Consider the following 15,477-nt stretch of genomic DNA (forward strand, 5'->3'; position numbering starts at 1 on the left):
CCACTGTTGCTAATCACTTTTAAAGCTCTTTTCTGCAAAATAAATAAAGGTTGTATATAGGTTGTATATGTTGATCCCCAGATTTCTACACAGTAAGTTAAATATGGGACAATCAATGAATTGTACAATGTTAATAAACCATAACTATTTAATGAATATTTTACTTTATGCAAAACAGCAATGGCTTTCGCTATTTTTCCTTTATGTAATTTATGTGTGACTTCCATGTAAGATCTTCATCAATCATGACTCCTAAAAATTTCATTTCTTTTACCCTTTGTATATCCATTCCATCTATTTGTAATGACACATTATTTTTTTTCGCTCTATCATTAAACAATATGAAATTTGTCTTATTAATATTTAGTGACAATCTGTTTATATCAAACCAATGTTTAACTTTTTCCAACTCTGTATTTATCACTTGTGCTACTTCCTGTATATCTTATCCAGAGTAAAACAGCGTTGTATCATCAGCAAATAAAATGCTGCCAAGCACATTGGATACATTCACAAAATCAATGATATACAAAATAAACAGTTTGGGTCCAAGTACCGATCCTTGTGGTACTCCATAAATAATGTTACACAATTCTGATTTGGTATTATTTATCTGAACAAACTGTTTTCTATTTTCTAAGTAGCTTTTTACCCATTGATGTGCAACACCTCATTCCATATTGTTGTAACTTGTGGAGCAATCTTGAGTGGTCTATAACATCAAAAGCCTTTTTCAGGTCAATAAAAATACTTACAAAATAATCCTTATTATCTATTGTTGTTGATATTTTCTCTATTAGTTCCATAATTGCCATAGCTGTCGAATGTTTTGTTCTGAATCCATACTGAGCATTATTTAAAATATGATGTTTCTCAATAAATTTATCCAATCTTGTTACAAAAACTTTTTCCATAATTTTAGAAAACTGTGGAAGCAATGATACTGGCCTGTAATTAGAAAAATTATGTTTGTCTCCATTTTTATATAATGGGACTACCTTAGCAATTTTCATTTCATCTGGAAAAACCCCAGTTGACAGAGACAGATTACAAATATAAGTAAATGGTTCAATAACAATTTCTATTATACTTTTTACAGTCATCATGTCTAAATCTTCATGGTCAGTTGATCTTTTGCTTACACAGTTTTTTACAATATTTCTTATTTCATCTTTTTCCACATTGTCCAGGAAAATACTATTGACCGTATTTACCAATGTACATAATTTATCTTCTATTATTGGTTTATTTCCCACCGGACTTGACCCTACATTTGAAAAATAATCATTAAACCCATTTGCAACTTCTTTTATATCATTTATCTCTTTATTTTCCTTAACAAAGTAATTTGGAATAGTTTACCCTCATACCCTCATATTATCTTTACTCTTATTTAGTTTTTCACTGTAATAATCTTTTTTTTGTTTCCTAATTATTGTTAATAGTTTATTTTTATATTTTTTGTATTTATGTTCTGATTCCTTTGTTTGCAATTTTAAAAAGCACCTGTATAAATAGTTTTTCTTTGCACAAGCATTTTTTATTCCCTTTGTCAGCCATGGTTTATTTACTCTTTTCTTACTAATTTCAATTAATTTACAATTTTTATTGTATGATTTCATCAATATTTTCATAAATGAGTTATATGCTACATTAACATCACTGACATAAACTTCTTCCCAGTTTTGATTTTTAAGGTCATATTTTAATACCTCTAAGGCTTTTACTGACTTATCTCTTTTAAAGTTTATATCAGTTTTTTTGTTGTACCTATTTTTATATTTAAATATTGAAAAAATTGGTAAATGGTCGCTAATATCTGTCATGAAGATCCCATTCTTGATAATTTCATCTGTTCTGTTTGTAAATATATTATCAATTACCGTTGCACTTTGCGATGTAATTCTGGTTGGTTTTGTTATCAAGGGGAATAACCCCAAACTATACATTGAATTCACAAAATCACTTAATCTTTGGCAGCTGGAGCTTTCTACTCAACAAAAATATAAACGCAACACTTTTGGTTTTGCTCCCATTTTGTACGAGATGGACTCAAAGATCTAAAACTTTTTCCACATACACAATATCACCATTTCCCTCAAATATTGTTCACAAACCAGTCTAAATCTGTGATAGTGAGCACTTCTCCTTTGCTGAGATAATCCATCCCACCTCACAGGTGTGCCATACCAAGATGCTGATTAGACACCATGATTAGTGCACAGGTGTGCCTTAGACTGCCCACAATAAAAGGCCACTCTGAAAGGTGCAGTTTTATCACACAGGACAATGCCACAGATGTCGCAAGATTTGAGGGAGCATGCAATTGGCATGCTGACAGCAGGAATGTCAACCAGAGCTGTTGCTCGTGTATTGAATGTTCATTTCTCTACCATAAGCCGTCTCCAAAGGCGTTTCAGAGAATTTGGCAGTACATCCAACCAGCCTCACAACCGCAGACCACGTGTAACCACACCAGCCCAGGACCTCCACATCCAGCATGTGCACCTCCAAGATCATCTGAGACCAGCCACTCGGACAGCTGCTGGAACAATCGGTTTGCATAACCAAAGAATTTCTGCACAAACTGTCAGAAATCGTCTCAGGGAAGCTCATCTGCATGCTCGTCGTCCTCATCGGGGTCTCGACCTGACTCCAGTTCGCCGTCGTAACCGACTTGAGTGGGCAAATGCTCACATTCGCTGGCGTTTGGCACATTGGAGAGGTGTTCTCTTCACGGATGATGCGAAGGAGATGTGTTGCACTGCATGAGGCAAATGGTGGTCACACCAGATACTGACTGGTATCCCCCCCCCAATAAAACAAAACTGCACCTTTCAGAGTGCCCTTTTATTGTGGGCAGTCTAAGGCACACCTGTGCACTAATCATGGTGTCTAATCAGCATCTTGATATGGCACACCTGTGAGGTGGGATGGATTATCTCACCAAAGGAGAAGTGCTCACTATCACAGATTTAGACTGGTTTGTGAACAATATTTGGGGGAAATGGTGATATTGTGTATGTGGAAAAAGTTTTAGATCTTTGAGTTCATCTCATACAAAATGGGAGCAAAACCAAAAGTGTTGCGTTTATATTTTTGTTGAGTATATGTTAATATTAAAGTCCCCACACATAAAAAGCGTTTTGTTTTTAATTTGATGGAATAATTCAATTATTTTATCTGTAAATTTCACAACACAAGAATCTGGTGCTCTGTATACACAACTGATTAAAATATTCTTAGATGTTTCATGTACAAGTTCCACTGTTACAATTTCTATGACATCATTCATAATTGTCATTTCTTCAACAATTGTACACATCAGATCTGTTTTTGTATACAGAGCAATACCACCGCCTTTTTTATATCTTCTGTTTACAAAATACAGCTCATATCCCTCCATTTGAACTTCATCCATGAGATCATCTTTAAGCCAAGATTCAGTGATTGCAACAATACTAAATCTATTTTTAAACTGATTTAAATAATCTTTTATTTGTGACATTTTACAATACAAGCTTCGACTGTTTATATGTATGAGTGACAGGGTATCTTCTGCAATTTTTTCACTATTCAGCTGTTCTACTGTATAATACTCACAACCAATCGTTTTTAAGTCAAATATACTTTCATCAATATTACTGTCTATGTCATATATTTTATCATCTGTTTCCATGTTTGATCTGATTTTTTGTTGGTCCAATTACCAACAGATGTTATATTTGATTGTCTATTCAGGTCTGTATTTCGTAAGGTCCTCCATGTTTTTGATTTGTATACCGTTTGTTCCTTCTTTCACTCTAATCCACACCCTACAATTCCAGACCCATGTAGCAACAATATGTTTCTGTTTCTTAGTAGTCTTGCTTCCCTAGCAATATCTGCATTTTTTTTTTGTTAGATGCTCATTTATATAGACACTCGTTCCTTTCAAATTCTTTGCCTGTCTTAATAACTCATTTTTATATTTTCTGCTTGTAAATCGTATAACAATGTTAGATAGTTTATTTTTTCTATCTTTAGTTGGAACAGTATAACAGTCTGATATTGTGTCTTGATGGATGACAACACCTTTTTGATATAAAAAGTTTGTAACTTGTTGTTCCAATGATTGTCTTTCTTCAGGTGGTGCATTCTCCCCACTGGCTACACCAGAATCCACCACCCTTGCATATGTCCGATGCCTTGTTTCTAGTCCAGATATTATAACGTCATCTTTTCTAGTAAATTGTTCAAGTTCATCTACACGTTGCTCAAGTTTCTTAATGATCTTGTCCTTCTCTTTAACCAGATTTTGGAGTTCTTTAATTTCCACCATCAGTTTGTCTAGATTAGACATGTCTTTTGATATATGGTTTAATGAGGTCTTTATCTCCTCTATATCTTCCTCGAGTTTATCTGTTTTCCTGGGTGGTGCCATGCCGACTGTCGTGGCTCAGTATGGCCACTATTGATTACAAAAACAATTCTCACCAGTAGCCTCCACCACCACAGGTCCGGTAGCCGCACCCCAACCCTCCCCGTTGCTAACCTCATTCACAGCCACCCCAGCCACGGTCGTAGCCGCCGCCAGCCCCGGATGTAGCCGCTGCTAGCCGCGGATGTAGCCGACGCCTCGGGCCTGGATGTATCGCCGCCACCGATGCCTCGGGCCTGAATGAACCGCCTCCACCGATGCCTCCGCTGCTAGCCTCGGACGTAGCCGCTGTTAGCCTCGGATGTAGCCGACGCCTCGGGCCTGGATGTATCGCCGCCACCGATGCCTCGGTCTGGATGAACCGCCTCCACCGATGCCTCCGCCGCCAGCCACGGATGTAGCTGCTGCTAGCCTCGGATGTAGCCGCTGCTAGCCTCGGATGTAGCCGCTGCTAGCCTCGGACGTAGCCGCTGCTAGCCTCGGACGTAGCCGCTGCTAGCCTCGGACGTAGCCGCTGCTAGCCTCGGATGTAGCCGACGCCTCGGGCCTGGATGAACCGCCTCCACCGATGCCTCCGCCGCCAGCCTTTCAACTTGTCGCAAGTGAAAAAATGGCTTCTAGTAGTAGTAGTAGTAGTAGTAGTACACCCTTTACAAGATCACAGGCCAAAAAGACACTTTGTGGTGTGGACTACATAGAGAAGGCAGAGTTTCCAAGTGGAATGCTTCCAGCAGGCAAGGACATCATACAGAACATGCTGTATCTTTTGCGGCCAAAGCGGGCCGGCCAGGCCCAACGATCAAGGGATGCAGCAGCTCAGCTGCTTGCTGAACTGGTCCAGGAACACTGGCTGTTTTGCAACCTGTACACCATCCACACCAGGCACATAAAGAAGCACATTTTGAAGCTGTATTATGACTTTCTGACTCTGGTTCAGACACGAAAACAGCGACAAAATGATAGTTTCTCCAAAAGAGCAGAGACATTCAACAGTCGAACACTGGAGGTGTTTGACATCTTCTGTCAGGACCCTGTAATACGCAGGAAACTGGAGCTGAAGCATGGTGTAAAGATGAGTGACATGGAGTGGAACTTTCTCAGTGATCAGAGAGCTGAAAGGAAAATGTACTGTGAAGACTTTGTTGACCGCAAATGGATGAAGACAATGGAGCGCAGGCAAAAGGAGATGCAAGCCATTGATCAAATGAGAGAAGAAGCTGAAAAAGAAAAGGAGCTGAGCCAGCCAGTTGCCTATTTTGAGGACAGTGACCAGTCAGAGGAAGGTGACCACAGTATGGACACAGATGCGGCCTTCTCATCCTGTGATGAATGCTCCAGTGCAGCTGAGACTGAGGAGACTCAGAGTCAGACAAAGAAGCGCAGGTTGTCTTCCACAGTCACTCTCACTCAACCAGGAGACGAACTGCCTCTAAAATACCAGCACATCCGTGAGAGCATAAGAAAAGTTAGGCCAGAGTTTTATGAGACTATTGATAAACTGAAGAGCTGTTATCACATGTCCGAAGCCCAGGCTGAAGCATCTGTCATAACGGTCGGTAACCGGATGTTTGGACGAAACTGGAAGCCACATGATGAGCCAGAAGTAATTGATCTAGACACTCTGCCAGAATCCAAGAGTATCAGGGAAGCCTGCAAGAGCATCGAAGTTCTGGCACTAGATGAGATTGTCAAGGAGATCATGAACTCTGATGAACAAGTTGTGGTGACCTACTCTGATGATGGCTCAAAAAAACAGGGTGCTGGGTCATTTTCTGTGCAGGGAATCATGATCAATGGAACATACAGGGCACTACCCACCATGAGCATTGCTTCGGAGTCCAGGAAAAACTTAGCAGCTCTCGCTGGATTCACTGAAGGGAATGGGAGGCCCATTCACATCTGCTGCTGCAGTTGAAGAATATGTAGCAGCCACTGACATAGATGAACACACCAAGATTGGACGTCTCTACCTGGAGGTTCGCTATGCTCGAGATACCTCGCTTTCCCTGCCAAAATCAAGTGACCTCTTTCGCCTCATGAAGGACCACAAGAAGCTGCCCATGAACACATATGCAGTGAATCTGAAACTGTACCTCAAAAACATTACCTCAAATGCAGATGTGACTTTGGATGACTTTAGTAAAGCCATGGATACAATTCTGGCTGACCGAGACTAGCTGTGGGCTGTGGGACTTCAAATTTCCATGGACTCACCCTTAAATGTTGATTATTATTTGAACCAAAGCATTGCTGTATTAGTATTTTTTGTGTTATTAAAGAAAATGTTACTAAAAAAATTTCATGTTGGTTTACAGGCCCTTATATTATTGCCGGACAGCATTTTTGATTGAAAAATGTAAAATTTGGCGGTTTGTGATTTCAGGGGGTATGTACAGGGGGGTTAGAATCAATCATTTGGACAATAGTTTGTATTTTCTGGTTCATAATGACCATCTCCATATTTTAAATGGGGTATTTCACAATATTTGTGCTAACACCAACCCCTAATTTTACCCACATTAAAAATCCTGTATTGTTTTATATTTGTATGTGGTATTACAGTCACCAAGAAAGTCACGTCTGTGGCTGGTTGGATTGATATTAATGTTACTGAGACCCAATTTTTTATTTATTTATTTTTTTTTTACCAAGCTTAATCTACCTAACAACAGCAAAAGGATGCAAATGGAGTGTTAATGTAATTTTTTCTTTTTAAAATTGTAACTACAGTATTTTGGAGCCATTTCACGCTAATTCCTTTTGTAATCTAATCAACCCATCTTTCCAAAGTAAACTTCATGAAAAGTCAAATTATGTGAGTGAAAGATGGTGGATTAAACTTGTGATTGGCTTCTAAGCATATTTGATAAGTGTTTGAATCCTTTTTTTTTTCAAGTAAACTCTAAGGGCCTGATTTACTTTGGGTTTGACCATCCGAGTGCACAAAATTGTGCGAGGAAGCATGCAAAATAGGTGAGGTTTACACACTCAGCATGATTTATGAAGGTCAAAAAGAAATTTAATGGATTTATTTTGTATATTATTTTGTATATTTTGCTTTATTTTGTAAGTTTGAAATCTTGGCGTTAATTGATTGTGCCTGATAGATTATCTGGGATACTATTCCAGCACAGAGGCTTCACAGAACAATAATAATAATAATAGTCATTAAAATGTTGGGCAAATTTAACTTTACTTTGTGCCCATTTATTTATGAGTAAGTGTCTCCATGCATAACAGGTGAACTACACACAGATGCAAATATCAGAGTGTCATATCTGTGTGGGATATCACAGCTCTGCATACAGGATGCAGTGTGCGTTAACATGCACATTATATTAAAACAAACAAACAAAAAAAACAAGAAAACAATCTCTTATTTTGGACTTTTAGTTCTTGTTCCATTCACGGTATTTAAACTAAATATGAATAATTATGCTGTATTCTGCTGGTGGAACTGTGAACACAGCTGTCTGAGTGCATTCCACTGGGAGAACATTAAGGCCATATATGCATGCCATCAGATATCAATTGTACATTTACTCTTAACAAATAACCTGCAAAGTTTTCTGCACCCCAGCACACAAAAGTTTGGATTGGCCATGAAAATTAGTTCTTGTTATCTCGGATCATAAATCAGGCCATAAAATGTTCCATGTCGATTCATAGTGTCACAAGTTCAATCCAATTTAATTCTACATGTTACAGTAAATGTCTAAAAGTGCATCTTTTTGCATTTGGTTTAAGTGAGGCAAGTTTAAAATAAATTGCCAGATTGGAGAGGTAAATACAGGTATTTCAAATCTTTAATTTATCAAGAGAGCCCAAGAAATCCACTTGAACCACAAAGCTCTTACTTCATCATCATCATTGTTGCATCTACCACACTTACAGATCTTAGCTCCTAGACTGCAACCACCCAAGCAGACTACTTGTACAAATCCAAAGGATAAACTGAAGAAAATATATTTACAGACATTTGCTGCGTTATCAAAAGTCATTTCTGTATTGTCATATAAATGCTTTGTACTGAAAACTATGAACGATTCCAAAACATTTTTTCTGCTATGGAATTTTTCCCCATAAAAACTACCCAGCAGTAAACTGCCAGACAGAATAATAATAAAAAATAATAATCAGAAAAAACTAACAACCTTAAAAAACACCATAGTTCAGTAATGCACATCATTTTTAAAAACAGGTTCTATTGCACAGAATAACCTAAACACATACATCCATGTTATTATACCTTAATTATGGAGTCTGATATTTTCAAAAGCTGTGTATAATTATATGGCGCTCCTAGAACTCGCCGTGACTACAGGCAAATGAAGTAACATGCAGATGTACAGAAGGTATCTCTCGTATCTTGCAGTCCAGATGGTGCAACATTCTTTGAACTTTCTCGGGCAGTCCTTTATAAAGGCGTTGACAGTCAGATTTGATGGGCTCATAGACTGTGTTCGTGTCTATTAAACAGTGATATCTTGACATTTTAATACTTCCAGCATCAATAGGCAAATTGGGGGCAATGATCCACAATAAACAAATGAGGGAAAGGGTTTACATCCCCTTACTTTGAAACGGCAACAAGAGTAAACCACTTTTTTTATTCTCACCAACCTAATATTTAATGTGCATATAGCTCATACAAATGTTCCTTCATCATCGAAAGCATGAAGATGTGACGAGTGGTAAAATAGGCAAAACTTGCACTCTGGACAATTTCTCCAGCATCAGTTGCAAAAGCCTAATAATGCCTTCACAGTTATTCCAGGTATCTTGATAGCTTTGTTCACTGGTGTCCTCCTTGCATAGTCACTCAGTTTTTTTGAGAACTGTCTACCTCAAACAGATTTACCATACAGTAGAATACTGATGGGTATTTCAATGATACATAAACTACCAGTCCAAAATTTGGATGCACTTTCTCTTTCATTTGAATAGAGAAGTGTGTCCAAATTTTTTGAATGGTATTGTGCATATATTTCTATGACAAGATAGCAATGCTGCTCCAATGTATTCCAAAAGGAGAACATAGAGAGTCTGAGAGAACATTTCATAAAGAGGGATGCAAACTTTTAGACGGATATTTTTTTTATTTTTATTATTATTTTTTTTTTGCAATTTCACTAAAACTTTCTTTTTAGATGCTCAAACATGGTGGGAATATTGCTTGGATATGGTCTGAAAAACACCTCTGCATAACAATTAACACCTGGTTCTCACGGCAAGATTTTAAAATTGTTGGTAGGTTTTCAATACCTGAGAGACCCCATACATGGTGATTAAAAAAAAAAACATAGATCTAACAGTTTTGGTCATACAGTGTGTGATGTGCAGCTACATGGTAAAGAAAACACACATGAGCAGATTTCGCTCACAAACATTCCCAGGTCAGACGGGAAATCTTGCAAAACCTCTGGAGATCAAACGTGACTTTGGAGTAAATAATTTTGGATTCCCCTCCGTGCTTCCGTCACTTTGCTTTCTGATTGGCTACATGTCACATTCAACAGGCTGTGTGCTAGAATTTGTGCTGGGAGAACACCACACATGCTGGGATATCGGGCCAAGACAATCCAACATGTGGGATATTCATGATTTGAGGTCTGAGGGGTCCCAACGTCCTTCCGCACAGACTAGAGAAATCTTAACCCACCACACACAGCAAGAATATCTGAAAAGATTATCTTTAGAGCCATCATGATAGTTGGGGCATCCTTAAGGTTGTAGGAAGGGGTTAGATTGAGTCAGAAATCGGGATAATTATGTTGCCCTGTGAACCAGTCATAAGAAGAAAATTTGGATGATCAAAAGCATATACCGATCAGCAAAATATTTATGATTGACTGGTATGAATGACTTCATAATGACGTCACACAGAAATCATGTGTTCAAGTCACACATAGTCAAAAATGCCATTACAGACATATGCATACTTACTTGCCGTATTGTGGTGTGTGTACACAGTAAAATCATCAGTGTAAAACTAACACTGACAGTGTTAAATTAACACTGACAGTGAACATATGGTCCTACTCCGGCCAGAGTGAGTGCACAGGGTTTGCGTGAGTCCTCTGATGCCTTTCATGGATATTTTTGATGATGAAGGAACATTTTCATGATATGAACAGTGATTAAATATTATATTTTGCCATTTCAAAATAAGGGGATGCACACTTTTGCACTCATCCATAGTGTTAAATGATCTGGCTTTTGATATTACAGATTCTACACTGTCTTGTTATTGCAGCAAAAGGAACCTTAGAAATTGACCATTTGGTTTGCTGATGTGGACCGATAAATTCTGCTAACATCAGAGAGGTTTGGGTTATTCTTAATCTCTTAAACGTGCATCACACATTATTAAAAATGGTAAAATTTATGAAATGCTGAGATTTGTTGCTAGTCTTGCACAAGTGGAATGCAACACAAAAAATATACATCAACACAATGCCTGGTGTGTTGCTCTAAGACACATTTAGACCTATCCAGTAAATATGGACATGCAGACACATGTGAATTCATTTATTGCCAGACTGCTGCAGCACAACCTCCCCATTAAACTGACATGTAAAGTTTTTGAGTCTCATAAAAATGATGATGAGATTGGCTTGCTACATGTCTGAACTAAATCAAACATGCCTTCTCTCAGCCCACATAGCTTTGAAGTGCAGATGTCTCATTTGATGATTTCTCTTTTCTCCTGCACCACCACCTTGTGGTAGGATGGGATTGTGCTTTGAGGGCTGGTAGAGGGATGAGAACCTGTTAAACTGCTCTGCGATGCACCAGAGGTACTGCCTTTGCTGTGGAGGACTCTTTGAGAGCTAGAACTACCATTTCTGAGAGACTGACCTCCAACTTCCTGGACAAGCTTCCCTCCACTAATTGTTGGGCCTCCAACCACCAGGACTCTCTGGGATCCAGAGAGTCCTCCTGGCTGGAGAGTACCTCCCTGCACCAAGCAGGTCTGGCTACCCTTCAGGACCTTCATGGACCCTGCTGGTAGTTGGCTTTCTACAACCATCATAGCCTGAGAGCCTGGCTGGCTACCCTTCAGGACCTTCATGGATCCTGCTGGTACTTGGCCTTCTACAACCATCATAGCCTGAGAGCCTGACAAGTTGTGCCTGTTCCCTTCAACCAGCACCATGCCAGGGGTTTGTGCTTGCGCACTGGATACAACTCTCTGAATGACGTTACCTTGGGCAGGGACTGTTTGCGTGCCGTTCACCAGGATCATTCTCTGAAGGTTGGTGGGTGGTGCCTCAGCCAGCAACACAGTGTTCTGCATCTGTGGTTGAACAATGTAGTGCACAGGCTGTGCTACAGGTGTGGTGGTGTAGTAAACAGGCTGTGGCTGCTGTACCATGACCACTTGGCCAGTATTTGCCTTCCCGTCAGTCACTGTGATCTTATCTTCTCTCAGTGTCATTGCTGCTTCCCTCACAATGTTCTTAGATGACTCCTTGACCACAGTCTCCTCTGTCTTCTGGACAGGTGACTGCACTTTGGGTGGAGTGAATGGCTGCTGGGTAGACATCACATTTGATACTGAAGTTAGAGTGTTGATGGTGGTCCTGGGTCGGGGAGTGGGTGTTGCTTCAACTTCAGTTTGGATCGTCTTTCCTCCACAGATCTCAGCCAGGGTTTTGAACTTTGGGTCAAGATCATTGAGGAACTGCAGGTCATTATCAGTCTCTAGAAGACTGCAGCAGCCCACCGAGCCAGCGGGAGAACCGTTGCCCTCATAGTCGTACACCAACTGACTGTCCTTCACCGTCTGCTTTTCCCAATTACTGTTTACTTTCTGTAGAGAAAACAGGCAATTGTTACCAAAGCTTAGCCAAACACAAAAGAGATTTTTGTTTCTCTTTCATTAATTTTTCATCACGTTGTTTTTATTATGAGTGATTAACAATCAGGCCCATAAGCATTTGGACAGTGGCATAAACAGTAAAACGTTTCACTGTGAATTCACAATAAACTACTGACAGCTATAGTCCCAAAAAAGTGCAAAAATGGGATGAAACCACTTAACCTGGAGTTGCAGACTGAACAGCCCCCCCGCCTTCACTGTACAAGCATCATTTCGGAGCGTCAGCAGCGATTCACTAATTATGGACTTGTTTCTGCTTAAAACTGACTTTACAATGATTTAAGAGGTTTTACTTTGTCGTCTGATAATCACATTATTCCCTCTGATCGGGTGTAGAGAGTCAGACTCTGAAAGTCAGACTCAAACGTGCTGCTGTTGTGCTGTGATCGCTTCTCCATCTTTTATTATGAAATAATGCTGAATTTATGTGGGAATGATTGTTGTACAAAAGTTTCAGATATCTGTCGCTAAGTTAGATGATGAATGGAGTGCAGTTTTAAGTAGAAACGAGGTGATAATCAGTGAATTACTGAATTACTGGGGACCATTCATTCAGTGACACTGGCTTGCCTCCTAACAGGCTAACTTATAAAGTGCAGACCTGGGAAACCCATACAAAAAAAAAAAAAATGGAAGAAAGGAGCTGTGACCTCAACAAATGTTTTGGCTTCAAATTTTTATCCCGATGGAGCATGATCAAACAAGTTCCAAGCCATAATCAATATGAAAACTAGGGGTGTCGGAAAAAAATCGATTCACGTCTGAATTGCGATTCTTATTTATTACGATTCTGAATCGATCCAAAATGTCCAAGAATCGATTTTTAAAAAGCATTTTATTAAACATTTCCTTGCTTACTCGCTGCGTGTACTGTTTGTCAGGCAACGGCTTCCGTACTACAGCGTCTCCGCGAGGGGCGGGTCCGGCGTACTTCAAACATTTGTGAGCTGAAGCTTAGCATGGCGGCTTAAGAGATAATTCAGCCAGCACCGTCTTTGCTGAAGGCAAATGTTTGGGCGCATTTTGGATTTTATTATTTGCTGAGTAAGAAGGAGATTGACATGACTTACGCAGTGTACAAAATCTGCAAAATGAAAGTTAAGTACTTCGGAAACACTTCAAATCCGCAAGCCCACATGCTACGTCATCACCCGGAGCTAAAAGGAGCGGAGCAGCGGTACCTGCCGACTACTGACCAGCGCTTCGCTAAACTGCCAGTCAACTCCGAACGAGCAAAGCAGATAAGTAAATTTACATCTTTAGAATCACTTGATTAACCTTGTAAAGCTGCATTTTCTTAAACATAAACATTTTTTAAGTAATATAACTATTTCTCAGAGCTCTTTGAATCAAAAATCGATTCTGAATCGAATCGTCACCCCAAGAATCGGAATCTAATTGAATCGTGAGTTGTTGTACGATTCACATCCCTAATGAAAACCCTTTTAAAGACATTCAAACATGACTGAAGCTGTTAAGACTGTAATTCCATACCACTTCTCTGTCTGTAATTGTATTACTTATGGCCTAGGTTGGCTCTTTTCCTGGAACAATCCACTTTATGTTGAGAAAACAGGCAAATTCTCCCACATAGTTAAAATTCCATAGGCCTAGACTGCCAGGGGATTATGATGCAGAGCTTCTCTCAGTTTTCTCTCTATCATTCTCTCTTTTCTGTCATACTTTTATTATCTCTCCTTTTTCCTCTCTCTCTCTCTCTCTCTCTTTCTCTCTCTTTCCAACAAAATCACATAAAGGCATGTATGCCCCTGTTTTTCTCTGTCTCCCTCTTCCTGTCACTTTCTGGAGGTATTTCCACCTCTGTAGGTGGATTATCTAGAGCACTATGCTACTATCCACCTACTGTCCTCCATTACAGTTTATGACTCTGTTTCTTATAACTCAACCAGTCATGACAGATGGTCACTCCAAAAAGGTGTGGTTCTGCTTGACATGTCTTCTTGTAGTAGGAGTGAGTTTTCTTCTGTCACGGTCACCATGTGCATGTTTTTCAGAATATGGTGTAGTGTTGGTTTGAGGTGAAATCTGTTGTTACGTAACCTATGTAAATCAAGCTGATGTAACATTCCTTAGTAGTTGCAGAAAATAAAGGGTGACAATAGTGAGCTGATTCCTCACCTCAGTGTAGTACTGCCTGAGGAAGTAGTCTGGTAATGTAATACTATCAATAAAATCTTGTCTTCTTCCTTGTGCTCCTCCTCCTCTTGCCTCCATGTCTTGAAACTCAGAGATAAAGTCCTGCCTGTGTTCTGTCATCCCCCATCCACATTTGGCTCGGCCAGTACTGTGGTCTCCGTGTAGGAAGCCCTGGTCCATGGAGATGAAGTTCTCTTTGATACCCACAGGCACTGTGTTGATCAAACCTGCTGTTCCCATTTTGCTCGTTCCACCATCCACATTTGAACTTCTGTTCACTAATGGCACTGCCTAAAGGGGGGATGAACCAAATGTAAGAACAGAGTAAACATCTGTTCAGTAATATATATATATATATATATATATATATATATAAAGGAATATTTTACAAAAACATTTATTTGTAAACACTAACACGTTACATTGATTCACTTATGTTGGTTTTTACATAGAATGAATTAGTCAACCAATCAGTATGAGCAGAGGCTAAGTTTACCCATAATCCCTTTTGGCATTTGTGTGTTAATGTTCAAATCTTTAGAATTAGTGCATTATTTTAAAATTAACAGATATGTGTTATACGAGGGCTGTCAATAAAGTAACGGTCCTTTTTATTTTTTTCAAAAACTATATGGATTTCATTCATATGTTTTTACGTCAGACATGCTTGAACCCTCGTGCGCATGCGTGAGTTTTTTCCACGCCTGTCGGTGACGTCATTCGCCTGTGAGCACTCCTTGTGGGAGGAGTCGTCCAGCCCCTCGTCGGAATTCCTTTGTCTGAGAAGTTGCTGAGAGACTGGCGCGTTGTTTGATCAAAATTTTTTCTAAACCTGTGAGACACATCGAAGTGGACACGGTTCGAAAAATTAAGCTGGTTTTCAGTGAAAATTTTAACAGCTGATGAGAGATTTTGAGGTGATTCTGTCGCTTTAAGGACTTTTCACGGTGCGAGACGTCACGCTGCGCTCTCAGGCGGCGTCATCAGCCTGTTCAAGCTGAAAACCTCCACATTT

General features: G+C 39.5%; 1 protein-coding gene across 2 annotated transcripts in view; it reads right to left on the reverse strand.

Annotated features, from left to right (window-relative positions):
• Window positions 1–5,234: 5,234 nt before the first annotated feature.
• The window catches only part of dsg2.1 (desmoglein 2, tandem duplicate 1), a 45,814-nt gene continuing 35,571 nt past the window's right edge, over window positions 5,235–15,477 (reverse strand). The window contains exons 14-16 of one of the 2 annotated variants that reach the window (XM_034180363.1): window positions 14,445–14,753; window positions 11,490–12,236; window positions 5,235–11,414 (exon numbers count right to left, since the gene is read on the reverse strand). In XM_034180363.1, the coding sequence (XP_034036254.1) occupies window positions 11,106–11,414; window positions 11,490–12,236; window positions 14,445–14,753 (1,365 nt within the window). In that variant the 3' untranslated portion in view covers window positions 5,235–11,105. Of the gene's footprint in view, window positions 12,237–14,444; window positions 14,754–15,477 lie in introns of both variants that reach the window. The other variant, XM_034180362.1, reaches the window with a different exon arrangement.

The sequence above is a fragment of the Thalassophryne amazonica genome, chromosome 10, assembly GCF_902500255.1.
Source record: "Thalassophryne amazonica chromosome 10, fThaAma1.1, whole genome shotgun sequence".
Taxonomy (NCBI): domain Eukaryota; kingdom Metazoa; phylum Chordata; class Actinopteri; order Batrachoidiformes; family Batrachoididae; genus Thalassophryne; species Thalassophryne amazonica.